Source organism: Moschus berezovskii, chromosome 16 (genome assembly GCF_049115385.1).
Source record: "Moschus berezovskii isolate FMDL1 chromosome 16, NW_MosBer_1.0, whole genome shotgun sequence".
NCBI lineage: Eukaryota > Metazoa > Chordata > Mammalia > Artiodactyla > Moschidae > Moschus > Moschus berezovskii.
In genome coordinates, this window is record NC_142475.1 from 43,565,006 (window position 1) to 43,584,524 (window position 19,519).

The window sequence follows — 19,519 nt, forward strand, 5'->3', positions numbered from 1 at the left end:
CAACAGATACTTAGGAAAATAAAGAAAGGGTTACTTAAACATACTTACTATTATACCTTCACCAGACAATTCATTACCACTTGAATTTTCACATTTTCTTCCAATGAACTAAATATTCTATGTAACATATGCATATATTGTGTTCATGGGGTTCTCAAAAAGAGTCAGACACAACTTAGTGACTTAACAACAACAATGTATATATTATACATGACAACATATAAAACTATAAAATGCTAGTTTTATAAACTTAAATTCAATTAGAAAAAATCATTAAAAAGATGAGAATTTAAGTTTTAAATCCTATATATTACTTGGTTGTATAAATTCCCAAGATAAGTATGTGAGAGAACACAGCTGAACAATAGTAATGAATGTTCTTGAACTAAAAGTCATTCTTAATTGTGATTACAAATGATTATAAATGACCATGTTGCTTTTAATGAAGGCACCCGGTAAAGGTAGCTAAGAAACAATTAAGCAAAGAAACTGCATTTCCCTACCGACTATAATTATAAATTTGGTATATGTTCCCAAACTGACTTACCTCTTCTAAAACTAAGCTGAAAACTTTTTGGATTAGAAAAGAGTTAAGGCTGCAGATACCACCTGGCCCAGAGGAGACAGTTCATGTTTGATGAATGAGTAGGTGAACAAGCTTGATCATTTCTCCCATCCATTCTTCCCTGAACCATCCTTGGACTACTATGATGATACCCAAACTGTTTTATGAGATCTCCAGTATAGCCCTTATATCTCAGAATTCAAGGGTCCTCATCTTACTTGATCTTTATAAGTAACATTTAACAGAGTTGATCTTCCTTTCTGCCTTTCTCCATTTGACTTCAGGACATCTTACTTCCCTGTTTTTTTCCGTAATTCTCAACTCCATTTGATGTTACTCCTCTCCTTCCCTAACTCTACACTGTTAAGTATGTCGTGGGCTCAGACAGTAAAGAATCCGCCTGCAGTGCGGGAGACCTGGGTTCGATCCCTGGGTTGGGAAGATCCCCTGGAGGACGGCATGGCAACATACTCCAGTATTCTTGCCTAGAAAATACCGTGAACAGAGGTACCTGGGAAGCTGCAGTTCATGGGGTTGCAAATAGTCAGACATGACTGAGCAACCAAGCACAGCTTCCTTCTATATTCATTCCCCTGATGATTTCATCTCTCCTGTGGCTTTCAGTTCAGTTCAGTTCAGTCGCTCAGTCGTGACCGACTATTTGCGACCCCATGAATCACAGCACACCAGGCCTCCCTGTCCATTACCAACTCCCGGAGTTCACTCAAACTCATGTCCATCGAGTCAGTGATGCCATCCAGCCATCTCATTCTCTGTCAACCCCGTCTCCTCCTGCCCCCAATCCCTCCCAGCATCAGTCTTTCCAGTGAGTCAACTCTTCACATGAGGTGGCCAAAGTATTGCAGTTTCAGCTTTACCATCAGGCCTTCCAATGAACACCGAGGACTGATCTCCTTTAGAATGTACTGGTTGGATCTCCTTGCAGTCCGAGGGACTCTCAAGAGTCTTATCCAACACCACAGTTCAAAAGCATCAATTCTTCAGTGATCAGCTTTCTTCACAGTCCAACTCTCACATCCATACATGACCACTGGAAAAACCAAAGCCTTGACTAGACGGACCTTTGTTGGCAAAGTAATGTCTCTGCTTTTTAATATGCTATCTAGGCTGGTCATAACTTTCCTTCCAAGGAGTAAGCGTCTTTTAATTTCCTGGGTGCAGTCAGCATCCGCAGTGATTTTGGAGCCCCCCAAAATAAAGTCTGACACTGTTTTACATCATCTAAATTCTGATGAATCCTAACTTCATGGTCCAGATTAGACCACATACATCGAGTTGCACACATGAAAAATTCCCTTGGATATTTAAGGGAAATCTTAAGTTTAATTTATCCAAAATTGAGCTCCAGCTTTCTCTACCAAAAGCTGATCAAGCCACGTTCTTCCATATCTTAAAAACTGGTAACTCCAATATTTCCCAGTTCCTCAGGCAAAATCTTTTCAGCTACACCGAGCATCCAAAATATGTCTATGTTACCTCCAAGATGGAATCAAATCCAATGACATACCCCACGATGGTGCAATGGATGTTTAATGAACAGGAACTAGGTCACTGTCCCTTTCTGCTAAAGTTCTCACTTCCTCTTGCTTTTAGAGGGAATGGGAGAGTAGAGTGGAGGTGAGGGCAGACTACGTGGGAAAACAGCAAGCATCGGTACCCTGGGAAGTGAGGAAACAAAAGTTTGCTTCTATCTCTTCTCCGCTCTTGGAATTGGGTGGGTGAAATGGAAATCGGTAACCTGCGTATTTCCAGAAGTCAGGACAAGTTGAAATTTCCCCATTATTTTTTTTTTTTCATTTTTTTCCCCATTGATATTCAAACCAGGATGGAAAGTACCACCAGTGTTCAAAAACTGCCGTCAGTGCTTGGGTGGATTTAGACATTGCACTAGATGCGGGAACTTGGCTACCTGGCTGGCCAAGCCAATTGCACGAGTCTTGCAGCAAGGTTTCCTTGAATTTATCAATGTTGATGTCATGACTACAAATGAGATTTAGTGTGGATTCACACTATACCACTTCTCATCACTTTCAAGGCTACCATCCCACTCCTCAGTTCAGTTCAGTCGCTCAGTCGTGTCTGACTTTTTGCGACCCCAGGAATCACAGAACGCCAGGCCCCTCTGTCCATCACCAACTCCCGGAGTTCACTCAAACTCATGTCCATCGAACTGGTGATGCCATCCAGCCATCTCATTCTCGGTCGTCCCCGTCTCCTCCCACCCCCAATCCCTCTCAGCATCAGAGTCTTTTCCAGTGAGTCAACTCGTCACATGAGTTGGCCAAAGTAATGGAGTTTCAGTTTTAGCATCAGTCCTTCCAATGAACACCCAGGATTGATCTCTAGAATGGACTGGTTGGATTTCCTTGCAGTCCAAGGGACTCTCAAGCCACCATCAACTCCTGGGCTGGTTACTGCAATAGCCTTGAATCTCTGCCCACACTATGGCCCCACCCCCCACCACTTAAAAGTCTATTCTTAACAAATTCAAATTGATTTTGAGTTAGTATAAGTATTAATAAGATCATGATATTCCTCTATTCAAATGACTTCTTGTCATTTGGCCTCAGAGGGAGTCTTTACAATGGCTACAGTGACGTGTATCTGTTCTCCTCAGTGAAAGCTGGGACCTCATTTTCTACATGACTTTCACACTCGTTGTGTCAGCCACACAGGCCACTTGCTGAATTGGGAGAGTTGGGGCTTTTACACCTATTCTAGGCAAGTTAGAATGTTTGCTGTATTTACAGCTGGGCCCTCAATGGTGCCCGGCATTTGGTAAACTAATACTTGTCAAATGAAGGAATAAATAACAATAACCATTTCAAAATTTTGTGACACTTTTCTGGCTCTGAGTAGTCCACTCTCCTGATGGAACTGCTTCTCATGTCTTGCCTTTCTAAGATTCTAGATCTGCTGCTTTCATTTTATGAGGAATCTTTAATCTCCCAGAATCACAGGGTAGCTAACAAAGTGTCAACAGAACTGAGCTGTAATGTCACTCTCTTCCTACAGGTCTTGCCATCTACAAGTGCAACTTTCAAAAAGGAAATTACATTAATTTGAAGTGTCAATGCTAAAAAAAAAAAAAAATACTATGCATCCAAATCAAGGTTTAAAAAAATTTTAAATTCTGTAGACAAATTAACTAATACAAGAAAAGCTTTATTATATCTAAATAATATTAGTGAAGTAAAATAAAAACTGTTTAAGAAAATTACATGTTTTTGTAAATGAAGAATAAAGAAATTATAAAAACTTTAAATAAGAGTAATATGGCAGAAAGGGAAGAGGGACTAAAAAGCCTCTTGATGAAAGTGAAAAAGGAGAGTGAAAAAGTTGGCTTGAAGCTCAACATTCAGAAAACTAAGATCATGCCATCTGGTCCCATCACTTCATGGGACATAGATGGGGAAACAGTGGAAACAGTGTCAGACTTCATTTTTTTGGGCTCCAAAATCACTGCGGATGCTGACTGCACCCAGGAAATTAAAAGACGCTTACTCCTTGGAAGGAAAGTTATGACCAACCTAGATAGCATGTTAAAAAGCAGAGACATTACTTTGCCAACAAAGGTCCGTCTAGTCAAGGCTTTGGTTTTTCCAGTGGTCATGTATGGATGTGAGAGTTGGACTGTGAAGAAAGCTGATCGCTGAAGAATTGATGCTTTTGTTGGATAAGACTCTTGAGAGTCCCTTGGACAGCAAGGAGATCCAACCAGTCCATTCTAAAGGAGATCAATCCTGGGTGTTCACTGGAAGGACTGATGCTAAAGCTGAAACTGCAATACTTTGGCCACCTCATGCGAAGTGTTGACTCACTAGAAAAGACTCTGATGCTGGGAGGGATTGGGGGCAGGAGGAGAAGGGGTTGACAGAGAATGAGATGGCTGGATGGCATCACCGACTCGATGGACATGAGTTTGAGTGAACGTGAGTTGGTGATGGACAGGGAGGCCTGGTGTGCTGTGATTCATGGGGTCGCAAAGAGTCAGACATGACTGAGCAACTGAACTGAACTGAATATTCTTTGAGTCAAGACACTTCATGAACTTTGAAGTGCATATAGATTACGCTGTATATCCTTAAAAGATACAAATATTTAACTTTGAAAACTATTAGGCAAGTGCCAGGACACAGAAAAATAATCATTTTAGGAATCGAGAGGTGAAATAAAACCCTACTTGCAGTGAATTCCTGCCACTTTTAGCAAGGGAAGAAATTTGTCAACATTAAGCTCTGGGTAAATGAGTTATGAGGCCATCAATTCATTAATTGCATTTATTCTGGATATTATATAAGTCCATTTCAGTCACTCAGTTGTGTCCAACTCTTTGCGACCCCATGGACTGCAGCTTGCCAGGCTTCCCTGTCCATCACCAACTCCCGGAGCTTGCTCAAACTCATGTCCATCGAGTCGGTGATGCCATCCAACCATCTCATCCTCTGTCATCCCCTTCTCTTCCTGTCTTCAATCTTTCCCAGCATCAGGGTATTATATGGATAATACAACATCCATATATTATTTATTCAATGACAATGATATACGTCACTGGTGGCAGATAATGTCAGAAAACGTACATTTATAAGAGTTGCTTTGTGAGAGCAACTCACAAGCTAAAAGTAACTTTTTTTAGGCTTGGACTCAGGACTACAGCTAGTCAGAAATAGGGCAGAGTCCAGACTAACATCACCCTGGGTTGGGGACTACATTGTCCCTTGACCAGTTTCTATAATTATCTGCTCTACAGAAGAAAAATCTGCACAGAAGAAAAATCACTTCATTTCCAGTGTTAAGCATGGCCATATAAAGAATTTAAGTGACAAACTGGTACTAAGCCATTCTTTGTATCAAAACATGTACCACGGACTGCAAGTATGACTGGCTGTTGGCTTGGAGCCTCTGGTTGCCCAGGAACAGGCAGCTAGATGTATTTTGTTCTATATTTGGAAAAATACTGTGCAAAACTTCTGCCCCTAGTCTCATCATATGTGAAATAAGAGCAAGCAAGTACAGCCATCAACCCTCCCAGCAGAATGTCTGTCAACTGTCCTGTGACTGACATGGAAATAGTTCTAATAGTGGGAAATAGCTTCTATAATTGGCACTGTGAGACACGGGCTCGATCTTTGGGTCAGGAAAATCCCCTGTAGAAGGAAACAGCAACCCAGTCTGTTATTCTTGCCTGGAGAATCCTCATGGACAGAGGAGCTTAGCAGGCTACAGTCCATGGAGATCACAGAGTCGGACACAACTGAGCATGTACAAAGGCAAATGACACATATAAAATTTTTAGGGAGTATGTCCTAATGTTGCTAAAGGACATTCTAGACTTAGATACACTTTCTATCACAGTGAATTATTTTGGATTTTAACCAATCTATAATTTAAGAGACTTATTAAAGAGTTGTTACAAGAGGTAAATAAGCATTAATTTATTATTTAAATTCCAGAGCATCTGAATATCTTTACCACTGTTCAGCAGCTCTATATTATAGGACAATTTTTAGTACACCATGAATATTTTTAAAAGCAGAAAAAATAATTCTGAATTACTTGATTTATTCTTCATCTCTGATATTTCCAACTTATCTCTGGTGTTGATGATATCCTACTTACAGAACTTATATTATTTTAATTCCTCTTTCTTATCCTTTATATTTATCTCATATAATTTTATCTATTTTCCATCCATGCCTTTATTCAACACATATTTACTGAACATTCAACAGTATTCAATCAACAAATATTAATATTTACTTAGTATATCTATGCATCAGGCACAGGGTCATAAAGGTAAGTACATCCTTATCCTTCTAGGAAATTCAGTCTTGAAAGGAAAATAGACATGTATATATTTAATTGCAACAAAACTTGAATACTATAAACAGGCTTAAATAAAATACTTTGGCTTCCCAGGTGGCACTACTGGTAAAGAACCCACCTGCTGATGCAGGAGACGTAATAGATCCGGGTTCAATCCCTGGGTCAGGAAGATCCCCTGGGGGAGAGCATGGCAACCCACTCCAGTATTCTTGCCTGGAGAATCCCATGGACAGAGGAGGCTGGCGGGCTACAGTCTGTGGGGTCGCAGAGTCAGACATGACTGAGCAATTAAGCACAGCACACACACAGCAAGAAAGACCCAGCATACCCAAATGAATTTTAAATTAAAAAAAAGAAAGAACAGTGTATAGTTTAATGTGAACACAGATTAAATTATATACAAGGGAGTTGAGCTTTCAAACTGTGGTGCTGGAGAAGATTCTTGAGGGTCCCTTGGACAGCAAGGAGATTAAACTAGTCAATCCTGAAGGAAATCAACCCTGAATGTTCACTGGAAGGACTGATGCTGAAGCTGAAGCTCCAATACTTTGGCAACCCGACACAAAGAGCCAAATCATTGGAAAAGACCCTGATGATGGGAAAGATTGAGGGAAGGAGGAGAAGGGGAAGACGGAGGATGTCATGGTTGGATGGCATCACCAACTCAATGGACATGAATTTGAACAACAACAATAAGGGCTATGGGGCTTATTGGACTAGACCTGCCTCCTTTTGTAAGTTCTTCAAGATGGACTTTAACTTGTGAGCAGCCAGAAGTTAATAGAAGCTTTGGACAGTTGAGCAAGCGCCAGAGATTTGTTTGAGGGAAAAGAGAGATTATGTAGCAGTGAGGAAGGTAGATTAAAGTAGAAATAAAGTAAGACTAGATGGTATAATCTTCTGCAGGGGAAGCTGTGATACCCGTCTCAAGGAGACAAAGATCACAGGTTTTGATGAAATAGAAGAGATGCATTCAAACATTTCTAAGACAGGATCTAAGACTCTGGTGCGTAACCGTGTATTTACATTTGTGTGTACATATTACATGAAAGTGGACAGAGGGAATGAAAGTAAGGCAAGAGCTGAGGATGTCCCTAATGATCTGTTTTTGTTTGGACAGGACTTAGCAGATTTCTATGACATTCACTGAGAAGGGAGGGAAGGAGGACCACAGGCAAGAGTGGAACAAAAGCAGCTCATTTTCTTTTTAGACATCTTAAACTTGAAGCAATACTACAATATTACTTTAAGATTCAAGAGATGACCCAGTGGGCAGTAGGAAACATGAAAACAATGCTCAAAGAAGGCTGTCGGATGGAATGTCATCACGGAGCCATCAACAGACAGAAGGTATTTAAAGTCAAAAGAGTAGATAAAATTCCCCAGGAAGGGAAAAGACCAAAAGGAAAACCATGGGGGCCAAAACTGAAGTTTGAAGATATGAGCAAGACCCTTGGAATAGAACCCGATGCTGGAAAAGACTGAAAGCAAAAGGGTGGCAGAGGATGAGATGCTTAGATAGCATCACCCACTTAACGGACATGAACTTCAGCAAACTCCAGGAAACAGAGGAAGACAGGGAAGCCTCTCGTGCTGCAATCCACAGGGTCACAAAAAGTCAGACACGACTTAGCAACTGAACAACAACAACAACATGACGAAGAAATAACCAAAAAAATAACAATAAAAGAGCCAAGTGATGGGGCTAATACCCACAAAGGGGAAAGGTTTGAAGAAAAATAGCAGTATGCTCAACAGGATCAAATCTCTTATCTCACTGCAGCCTGTGGGCTATATACTCCTAAACCTATATACATAGGAATATATAGCCCATGAGCTGGTATAGAATTGGTATCCCTATACCAAGTCTACCAATGACAAAAACAATGCCCAAATCGTTGCTGACAGACCTCACATGCCAGTAAGCAGCAGAGACAACACAGGTCTAAAGGCAATGTTTCCTCCTCAAATATCCACTGCCTCTTCAGTAACAGCTTCATTTGATGACCTAAAAGCTTCAGTTTTTCAATGCATCCTGAATTAAACACTGGTAATCCCTCTGCTTAGGTTACTGGTTTCTGTAATTAATAATGCATTTCTCCTCTCCCTGATTCTACCACAGGGCTTTGCTTTCATCAACCTACTCTGCTTCCGGTTTCCTATGGAAACAGTCAGCCATTCCACTTTGTTGATTCCTCTTTTTTTTTTTTTTTAACTTCATTATAACACAGCCAATTAACAATGGTGTTATAGTTTCAGTGGACAGCATAGGGACTCAGCCAGACATATACATGTATCCATTCTCCCCCAAATTCCCCTCCAATCCAGGCTGCCACATAACACTGAGCAGAGTTCCCTGTGCTATATAGTAGGTCCTTGTGTGTTATCCATTTTAAATATAGCAGTGTGTACATGTGATCCCAACTCCCTAGGTGTCCCTCCCCAACATCCTTCCCCACTGGCAACCAGTAAATTCATTCTCTAGGTCTCTGAGTGTGTTTCTGTTTTGTAAATAAGTTACTCTGTATCACTGCTTTTTATATTCCGAATGTTGGTTCCTCTTCCAGCTGAGACATGCCCTTCACTCTTGGCCACAGTTTGTGGTCCTGACCATCTGCCAGAAACAACATAAACGTCATCTTCCCCATTGATTAACTCTCCTGTAGGAATATTCCAGTATTCTGGCATCAATCATACATGTGAATGAAGAATTTCGTGTCCCTGCCTTCCTGAAAATTTTCAACTGTGTCTATTCTTTCTTCTCAATCAGCCTATAAGCTCTTCCAGCAAAGATGTGACCTTCTGGAGGTCATTTTTAACCCTATTAATTAATGAGCCTTAGGGTAGGGCAGGTAGCCTTAATGGGGGTAGGGTTGTGATGTTAATAAATATGGATGTGGCTTGGCTGCGGTAGGTTCAAGCACAAAAAACAGACTAAAATCAGCACCAAATGTACATAAGGTAACTGGCTATTCAAACTTTTAATGCAGTATTAACAGAGTATAGGACTTCCGTGGTAGCTCAGATGATAAAGAATCAGCCTGCCATGCAGGAGACCTGGGTTCCATCCCTGCATCAGGAAGATCACTGGAGAAGGGGAGTGTAAGTGGCCAAAAGCGGTGGCACTTATCACATGGCACTGCAGATTCTATAGGAAGTGGCTCTTTAGCTTTTCATTTTATCAAAATACACTTTTCTTTAAAAAATATTTATTTGGTTGCAACATGTAGAATCTTTAATTGAGGCATGTGGGATCTAGTTCCTTGACCAGAGATTGAACCCAGGCCCCCTGCATTGGAAGCATGAAGTCCTAGCCACTGGACCATCAGGGAAGTCCCCTGAAAGAATTTTTTTTAATCTTTTTTTTTTAAATTGGGATATCCCTGATAGCTCAGTTGGTAAAGAATCCACCAGCAATGTGGGAGACCTGGGTTCCATTCTTGGGTTGGGAAGATCCCCTGGAGAAGGGAAAGCTACCCACTCCAATATTCTGGCCTGGAGAATTCGATAGACTGTATAGTCCATGGGGTCACAAAGAGCAGGACATGATTGAGCGACTTTCACTTCACTTCACAACCAATTAACAATGTTGTGATAGCGTCAGGTGAACAGTGAAGGGACTCAGTCACACATGTACGTGTATCCATTCTCCCTCAAAAATACACTTCAGTCAACTATTTGAACCAATTTTCTTTCCATGGGTCGACCGACATCTGTACTTACATTATTATTATATAAAATATCAATCAACAGTGTTTCAAATAAAGCAGTATTGTTCTTTTAGACTTCCCCTTCTATGTGTATTCTAGAAAATGTGTTCCTGTGTTACCATCGGGAAATAAACTCCTCTGCAGCCCAGTTATTAGCCAAGACATAGTTCTAGTGTTCACAGTATCTAAGGGCAACACAACATAAACCTTGGCTGGTTTCTGAATCTACATTTCAAGGATAGAATGAAAGCAATGAAATTGAAAAGAAACGCATATAAACATTCTAGACCAGACATCATACAATAGGCACTTATTTTCTTTGGAAGTCAGACATAGAAAACGAATCACAGAACTGTTCTTTCATTATTTCCATATTACTTAAAACACACACAAATATTCTCAGATTTCTTTTTGCGGGTTTGAACTCCCAAGTTCGTCCTTATTTTCAATAAAATGCAACTGAGTACCTATCAACATGGGATAGCATAGGGTGGCCTACTCGGAAAAACTCCATAATTAACTGGCTCTTTCTGTTTGAAGCTCACACAGAGCTTTTTTTATGAAGAAGTAAGAGAATCCTGTACTTTGAACAAACATTTTAAAATAGTCAGAAAATGGGAGACATTACTGATGTCATATCATGCATGGCACAGCATTTTGAAAAGAACAAACAAATTTCAGATGGGCTATTTAAATGGTATTAAGGAAACATAATATTGGTTTTATGTCTTAGTAATACTTACAGGGACCTCGTAATTGCAATATGGTTGATAATAAGCTAAACTTTACACAGGTCATCTCATTTCGTACACAATCCTCACAACACCCCTCTGAGGTAAGCACATGTGTTAGACATGAGGAAACTGAAGTAGAGGGCAATTTATGATTTTCCCAAAGTCACACAGCCAGTGGGTGCGTGTGTGCATGCTCAGTCGCTTCAATCATGTCCAACTCTGTGTAACCCTATGGACCATAGCCCGCCAGGCTCCTCTGTCCATGGGATTTTCCAGCCTAGAATACTGGAGTGGGTTGCCATGTCCTTCTCCAGGGGATCTTCCCAACCCAGGGATTGAACCCATATCTCTTATATCTTCTACATTTGGATGGGGGAGGGTCCCTTTCTCCTTGAGCCACTTGGGAAGCCAGGAGTGGGTATCAGTGCCAGAATTTAAACCCCTACAGCCTGATGGTTGGGACTGATTCCTTATCTCTGATGACTTCTCTTGCGTGCTACCTACTTCCTTTAGGGTAAAATATTTTTCTAGTAAAAGCTAAAATAATATAAGGAAATATTTTGTAATATAAAATGTGAACTTAGAATTTCCATGTTTCATCAAAGTTACCTAAATAGAGACTACCTATCCAAACTAATGTAAGTGAAAAAAAAAAAAAAGGAAAAACTAGAATATATTAAAATTAACGGGACCCTGCAACGTGTCCAAAAGATAAATGCTAACATCAATGTTCCTTAAATTTGCTGTCATCAATGAAGATTATCGGTTTTGTCTAGTGCATTCCTAATTCATGCAAGTAGTAAGATTTTTGAAAATTTTTCTATATATTTAGGGTATGAAGTATCCTAATATTAATGAGTTGCTGCTGCTGCTCCTAAGTCACCTCAGTCGTGTCCGACTCTGTGTGACCCCATAGACGGAAGCCCACCAGGCTCCCCCTTCCCTGGGATTCTCCAGGCAAGAACACTGGAGTGGGTTGCATTTCCTTCTCCAATGTGTGAAAGTGAAAAGTGCACGTGAAGTCGCTCCAGTCTTGAAAAAGTAACAGTCTTTAAAAAGTAATCTTGTTTCTCAAACTTGCTAATTTACTCTCAGAATTCATATAAGGTTATTAAGGATATCACATATTTTTATTGAATCCTTTATCCAAATGTATTTACACACTTCGAAGTTCACAAATAAATTCAGAGGGTAAAGAGTTATTGCTAAAGTATTCCCTAATATAAAGCAACCACAGAAATGTATACTTTACAACATGTCATTTATATACTTCTAAGAAACAATGGCCCGTTAGAAACTACATATATAAAAGTATATATATATATATATATATACTCTATGAACATGTATGCATGCCCAGTCACATCTGACTCTTTGTGACCCCATGGACTGTAGCTCCACCAGGCTCCTCTGTCCATGGGATTTCCCAGGCAAGAATACTGGGGTGGGTTACCATTTCCTCAGCCAGGGGATCTTCCCAACCCAGGGATCAAACCTGGGACTCTGTGTTTCCTACATTAGCAGGTGGATTCTTTACCACTGCACCACCTGGGAGACCCTATACCTATCTATTATCTATCTACATACACATATGTCTGTGTGTGTGTGTGTGTGTGTGTGTGTGTATACACACATCAGTCATCTGGAAAGTGTCTTCAAATTATTCATCCTCGAATTTTTTCAGGTCTACCATTCATAAGAAGATTCCATCAATTAGGAATTAGGAAACAATTTTTCTACTAAGTCATTTAAAGGCAAATACATCAACTGTTCAGCAGTTTTGGGACAGGAATCTTTCTCCTAAGAGCAGAATTTAAAGCACTTAGTTGGAACATTAGATCTGAAGGTATTTATTTTACTCTGAAATTTAAAGAGCTCTTAAAATTAAAGGAACACTAATAAAAGAATATGTAGAAGAATATATAGGACCTGGGAATTCCCTTGTGGTCCAGTGGTTAGAACCATGCCTTTCCTGTCCAGGGCCTAGGTTTAATCCCTGGTCAGGGAGCCAAGATCCCACAAGCCTTGTGGCATAGTCAAAAAAAAAAAGAATATACAGGACTAGACCACTGCCTGTGTGTAGTAATAAGACTGGAAAACTGCAAAGATGGATTTTAATCAAAGATGGATAAAAAAAAAATTGTGGTACCAGAGAACTTGACACAATACTCTGTAATGACCTATATGGGAAAGGAATCTAAAAAAGAACAGCTACATATATAACTGATTCACTTTGCTATAAAGCAGAAACTAACAACACTGTAAAGCAACTACACTCCAATAAAACTTTAAAAAATGGAAAAAAAAAGAATATGCAGAAGAAAACACTCTTGAAGAAAATCTTTTTTAAAAGTTTTATACAGGACAAATGGTAAAAGATTAAATGCCAGCAAGATGGATTTTAACCACAGAAGCTAAAAGCATCATTAAACATTTCTATGTACATACCATTTGAAAAATGTTCTTACCATATACTCCATATTAGAAGCTGTAGGATACACCTGACTTCGCAACTTATTATGAAGGTCCAGGATACTCTGCATGTCATTGTCTGTGATGGCCCTTTTCCCTCTTTGCTTGGCTATCCACCACACACCATCCTCATCCATGTACTTTTCCAAAAGTTTTTCCAATAAAGTGGCATTAGGAACCACCATGGCTGGAATCGCTCGGGCCATGAGGAGCACTGTGGTTACCCTGAACCACTCCCGCACGGTACACTTCATAATGAACGCTCTCAGGATTTCCCCGGGAAAATCTCCAACACCGGCTCTTCCACTCCTTTTGGCTATAAGGACATGTAGTGCAATTAGGGTGAAAATCCCGGCACACATTAATTTTCTAACAACAAAAATAATACAACAGTCACAAAGGGATGGAGCCAGTTTGATTTGTTTACATAATTCCAGCAAACGGAATACATTTTGAAATACATTTTCTCCAATCCATTTTTACTCCAGAGTACTTTTCACAGTGCACCTTTCCCACAAAACAGAAGACTGCATTTTCCAAGATAATGTACATGATGCCAAAAACAAATGGCAAAAGCAACCCAGAAGAATTAAAGCTTGAAAGCTATTTCTGAATTACAAATCTTTAAAGGGCTATTTAGGGCACACAGCTTGCGAAGGGTCCTAGAATGTTTTATCCTAGAATGTTTTATCAGGCAATCCAGAGGTCCATGTTTCTCTCTCTGCTTCAAGGTATTATTTTATCTCAATGCCCCATCTCTGGTTCAAACATTCAGAATGTCAATAAAATTAAGAAATCAAGGGTGAATGCTTTAAAAAAGTACGAAATTTTACGCATACATATTGAGACTTCTAAAGGGACCAGAGAATTAATACAAGTGAACAGTTAAGGTCAATGGAGGAAGTATCTTCGCATACAGGCACAGGTCAAGAAGAAAAAAATCATTATTTCCTAGAAAGCGTGTGCCTAACCTGTGGCCCGCACCCGATGAAGACAACAGCCCACGGGCGGTTTCGGAGCCTCTCCGGCCACACGCCGCAGGCGCACACCGTTCACCCAAACCAAAGGAGGTGAAACTCACAAACTCACTGAGAAGCAGGAGCGCCCAGAGTTCTCCATCGTGGCTGCTTTCCGAGTACACACCCACCCCTCCGTGATCGACCGTTCTCTGCAAGTGGATTGTTTGTTTTTGTTTTTTTTTAAAGTAGAGTTTAAGAAGAAAAAAGTAGATAGAAGAGGGTGGGAGCTTGACGACTTACCTCTCCAGTGTGAAGTTCCCTAAGATGGATCAGCCGAACCAGACGGCCGGCCTCCCCAGCCGCCTGCAGCCTGCACACAGACGGCCCGGTTCGGGAGGACCTGGGCGCCGCACGTCCTCTGGCGCTGCCTGCAGGGGGGTTGCTATCCTCCACCTCGGCGGCTCCCCTCGGACCTGAAAGCCGGAGCGGGGCAAAACGCGGCGAGATTGGAAGGCCGAGGCTGGGGAGGAACGGCAGCGGCCTGGTTAGCTCTGCAGGGTGGGCGCCCGAGCGTCTCGGAGCAGAAGCTGCAGGAGCGAGAGGGGCGGGGACTCGGGTCGGGCTGGGCGGCGAAGGCTGCAAGCGACCCCGCGCTCCCGCTCGGTGCAGCCGCCGCGCGCAGAGCCAGGCGCAGAGCGCTTCCGCCGCTCCCCTGAGCGCCGGGGCATTTATTGCGGTCCCCGCGCGCGCGCACGTGACGGGAGCGCCCCTGCTCGCCCACTCCCACCTCTGCCAGCCCTGGACGCGTGCCCGCGGCGGGAGCGAGGAGAGGCCGCCCGGCTTCTCCCCGCGCGCCTCACCGCCCCAGCCCCCGCCCACGGCCCGGCGCCGCCAGGACGCCTGGCCTTTGTGGCGGTAGCTTGGGCTTCAGGGACCGGAGAGTGGAAGGTCTGAACCCCGTGAGAGGCCGTATGCAAGGAGGATCAAACTCCCAACGCCCCCTCGCAGTTCCGCCAACTTTCCGAGAGCCGTCTCCTAGTTCCTTCCAGATTCGATGCTAAACAAGGAGCTGTCCCAGAGAGCGCGCGTAGCCGGTGGAGTGGGGTTAACACTTTGCAAACTGGGAAAGGTAACTGGGGCAGGGGAGCGTAGGGTAGGGGAACAGAGGTCTTGTCCTTTTATTTTCTCCAGGGAATCACTTCCATTACCAAGACCGGTTGTCTAGAATTAGAAAGTTGTTCATTTTTGCTGCGTTAGAACATTGATGATGATGAACAAATGGGACAAGGATTTCATAGAGTGATGGATGATCTGTGACTCGGGGTTGCTTTACAGTTGAGAGCCCCACTTCATCCTTAAAATATGTTGCATTCGCTTCCTAAGGTGACAGCAGCACTTTTTCTTTTCTTTCTAATCATGTAAACATTTATGCAGTTGATGCAAAGAGTAGCCTCAATTTATCAGAGCTACCTTGACAGGAATTCAATACCCAAACCTAGAAGTGATAGTGAAATGAGAGTCGGTCTCCTAGATGTTCATGCTAAAATTCGAAGTAGGAAAATTACTAATTTTAAGTTCATAAAGGCTCACCCTAATTAATGTGGTGCTACTTCTACAGGTACATTTTTTATTAAGCATTTAATTTATTTACCTTTATATTCCCTCTGTGGGCTTTCCTCGTGGCTCAGATGGTGAAGAATCTTCCTGTAATTCCGGAGACCCAGGTTAAATCCCTGGGTTGGGAAGATCCTTTAGAGAATGAAATGGCAACCTACTCCAGTATTCTTGAATGAAGAATTCCATGGACAGAGGAGCCTGGTGGGCTACAGCCTGTGCGGTCGCAAAGAGTCTAACACAACTGAGCAACTTCACTCCTGCATTGTGGGCAGATTCTTTACCACCTGAGCCACCAGGGAAGCTACAGTCTATAGCATATGATCAAATAAAGTAAAACTCTGAAAGTAATTCCAAAATTCCACCACCCAATTACTTTATCAAACCGAGAAGGAAATGGCAATCCACTCCAGTATTCTTGCCTGGAGAATCCCAGGGACGGGGGAGCCTGGTGGGCTGCCCTCTATGGGGTCGCACAGAGTCGGACACGACTGAAGCGACTTAGCAGCAGCAGCAGCAGCATGCCTCTGCTGAACATGAGACCTTGCTTCCTCTCAAATATAGAAAAGAAACAAAAGGGAAATATGGCCTAGCAGAAGAACACAGAAGCTGAAAAGCGTTGATGCACATAACCAGTTTCATAGAAGGTGTCATTTTTAACAACTTACTACACTTGCATTTTTCAAATATTTATAACTTTTTGCATTTGGTTTTCCCTCTTAGAAACTGATGAAAGACCCCAAAGTATGTGATACAAGAATTTTCATTTGTCATATCAGATGAAGAACACTTTTATATACTGCAATTTTAATGTACTGGAAATTATGTGTGTATGTGTGCCCAGTCGCTCAGTAGTGTTTGACTCTTGCGACCCCATGGATTGCAGCCCACCAGGCTCCTCTCTCCATTGAATTTTCCAGGCAAGAATACGGCAGCAGGTTGCCATTTACTACTCCAGGGGATCTTCCCTACCCAGGAATCAAACCTGTGTCTCCTGCATTGGCAGGCAGATTCTTTACCACTTGAGCCACCTGGGAAGCCCCATTGAAAAGTATACTGAGTATCAAATAAAATACAGTTAAGATTAATAACATTACTTGAAACATTTTCAAAGAGAATTTAAGTTGGGAAAAACAGAATTAAGATGCTAAAAATGAAGTTAAGTGCATTGACTCATGAATGTTTCCATCATAAAACTGTCCACAAAATACACAGATCACACACCTAAAGGCTTACATTAAAGAAAATTAATTTTGGTTTTAAGATTTTAATTCCCAAACTTTCTCCAGGCAGAAAATAAAAGTTTGTATTCCTTGTCTTAGTGTTTCTATTGGCTTCCAAACTTCTCCTGCGGGGCATATTTTTATATAAAGGAATGATTTAAATATTAGCAAAATTAAGCATTAACACTTTGATAATGTGTCATGTCATATCTGATTTAATATATATGCTGCTGCTGCTAAGTCGCTTCAGTCGTGTCCGACTCTGTGCGATCCCATGGACTGCAGCCCACCAGCCTCCCCCGTCCCTGGGATTCTCCAGGCAAGAACACTGGAGTGGGTTGCCATTGCCTTCTCCAAATATATATGCTAAGAACATCATTTTGGGGCTTCCCTTGTAGCTCAGTCGGTAAAGAATCGTCCTGCAGTGCAGGAGACCAAGGTTCAATCCCTGGGTTGGGAAGGTCCCCTGGAGAAGGAAATGGCACCCCGCTCCAGTATCCTTGCTTGGAAAATGCCATGGACAGAGGAGCCTGGTGAGCTGCAGTCCATGGGGTAGCAAAGAGTCGGGCATGACTGAGCAACTAACACTTACTTACACTTAATGTCATTTTAAAAAGTAATCAAACACAATGTTCTGGAATACTCTAAAATGATACTGTTCACTTTTCAGTTTTTTGTTGGGAAATCTGTGTGGAGATTAAAGAAAATGTCACAGAATTTGTGTGTAAGGTGCACTTTGGTTTGTGGCTAAGACTGATACTTGTAAAGCCATGGTTGTTTTTAGCATTGCTACTTTCTTGTGGCAGACATTGTTGGTCGCCTAACCCAAAACCAGCCTTCCACCCCTTTTCTTCCAAGCCCATAGCTGCCAATTTACTGGGGGTGTTCACTTGCTCACATTCTGTCAAACTATCCTCAGGAGATGAATGTTGACTAGTGAAAGGCAGTCTTCATACTCTACCAGCAGTTGACTTAACCTGTATATGACTTGCAACCCTGGCTCCTGAAAGGAAGGAAGAAATCTGCTTGGGTGAAGACAAAGGTTGGCAAGGGTTTTATTTTGTAATAAAAAGAGATGCAAAAAGAGAAAATGACCCTCAGGTGCTAATGTATGAGTTTGTGAAATTTAAATATGCACCTGTTATCATACAAAGAGGGACAAGCCTAAAGATAGGCTTATCATCTTGGCTGAGGAGAAAGACAGACAGTGCCTGAGTCTCCCTGCCACTGAGCAGTCATTGAATACCTAGCCTCCGTTTTACTAACCCTGCAAGACAGGAAATGTATTGTTCAAGCCACACTGACTTGGAAATTCAGTTACTTGCAGCTCAGAGCATTCTAAAAGTATATTTCTACAAAGAGGATACCTTCCTTTGACAATATTGTATTTTTTCTGTGCTGCTGCTCACCTGCATGCTTAGGAATTATCTTTAAGTGTATTCTATGGCTTTTCTATCCCCATGTTTTAAAATTGGGTATATGTTCATCTCTCGGTAATTAACCCACTGCATAGTTTCATGGCCCCAAACCTCAATCTCAAACAGGCACACTGGCTGTTCCATCACCATATTGTTAGTAAGTCCATCCTCCGCTGGGGAGATATAGGAATAGAATTTGTGTTATGTTTTGGGAGATGGAATCAATGTAGTACAATGTTTTAAAACATGTAATTTTAAATTTGGCTTCCCTAGTGGCTCAAGAATATGCCTGCAATGCAGGAGACCTGGGTTTAATCCCTGGGTCGGGAAGATTACCTGGAGAAGGAAATGACTACCCACTCCAGTATTCTTGCCTGGAGAATTCCATGGACCGAGGAGCCTGGCAGACTAACGTCCATGGGGTCGCAAAGAGTTAGACATGACTGAGCGACTAACACACACACACACAATTTTAAATTAAGATACCTGAGTTAGTTTCATGAAGTGTCACTGGGTCCTTGGAACTTGTTTATGCTACTTGGCCTCTACCAGCCCTGGATCCTTTTCCCTTTAAGGGAAGAAATAACAGTAGCTATCTCTCTTTGTCACTTTGTGTATTAAAATGAATTAATACATGGAAGCACTTGAAACAGATGCATAGAGAGTGCTCAATAAGAGTTAAATATTATTGTTATTATAAGAACTAAAGTAGAGGATTTATAGTTGCTATTTTATAAACTCAGTGGGCCTTAATCAAAGTATTATGCCATGTAGGAGATTAATTTTTAAGTAGAAGACTGAAATAACTGGTCATAAACATGATGAAAACAATCTGTAATGTCTCTGGCAATGCTCAGTGGATTTTCCTCTCACAGCTTATAAAGGATCCTGTTCTGTTTATGATAGGACACAGTTCCCATTTTTATCCAAAGTAGCAACTTGTCTCCACCTCAAGACAGTTACATATACGTCTTTCT

At 41.6% G+C, this 19,519-nt stretch overlaps 1 protein-coding gene across 2 annotated transcripts in view; it reads right to left on the minus strand.

Moving 5' to 3' along the window:
• Positions 1-14,990, minus strand: part of CRISPLD1 (cysteine rich secretory protein LCCL domain containing 1) — a 55,588-nt gene extending 40,598 nt beyond the window's left edge. Inside the window, exons 1-2 of one of the 2 annotated variants that reach the window (XM_055431913.2) lie at positions 14,588-14,990; positions 13,325-13,644 (exon numbers count right to left, since the gene is read on the minus strand). In XM_055431913.2, the coding sequence (XP_055287888.1) occupies positions 13,325-13,582 (258 nt within the window). In that variant the 5' untranslated portion in view covers positions 13,583-13,644; positions 14,588-14,990. Of the gene's footprint in view, positions 1-13,324; positions 13,691-14,587 lie in introns of those variants that run through there. The other variant, XM_088844610.1, reaches the window with a different exon arrangement.
• Positions 14,991-19,519: the final 4,529 nt, after the last annotated feature.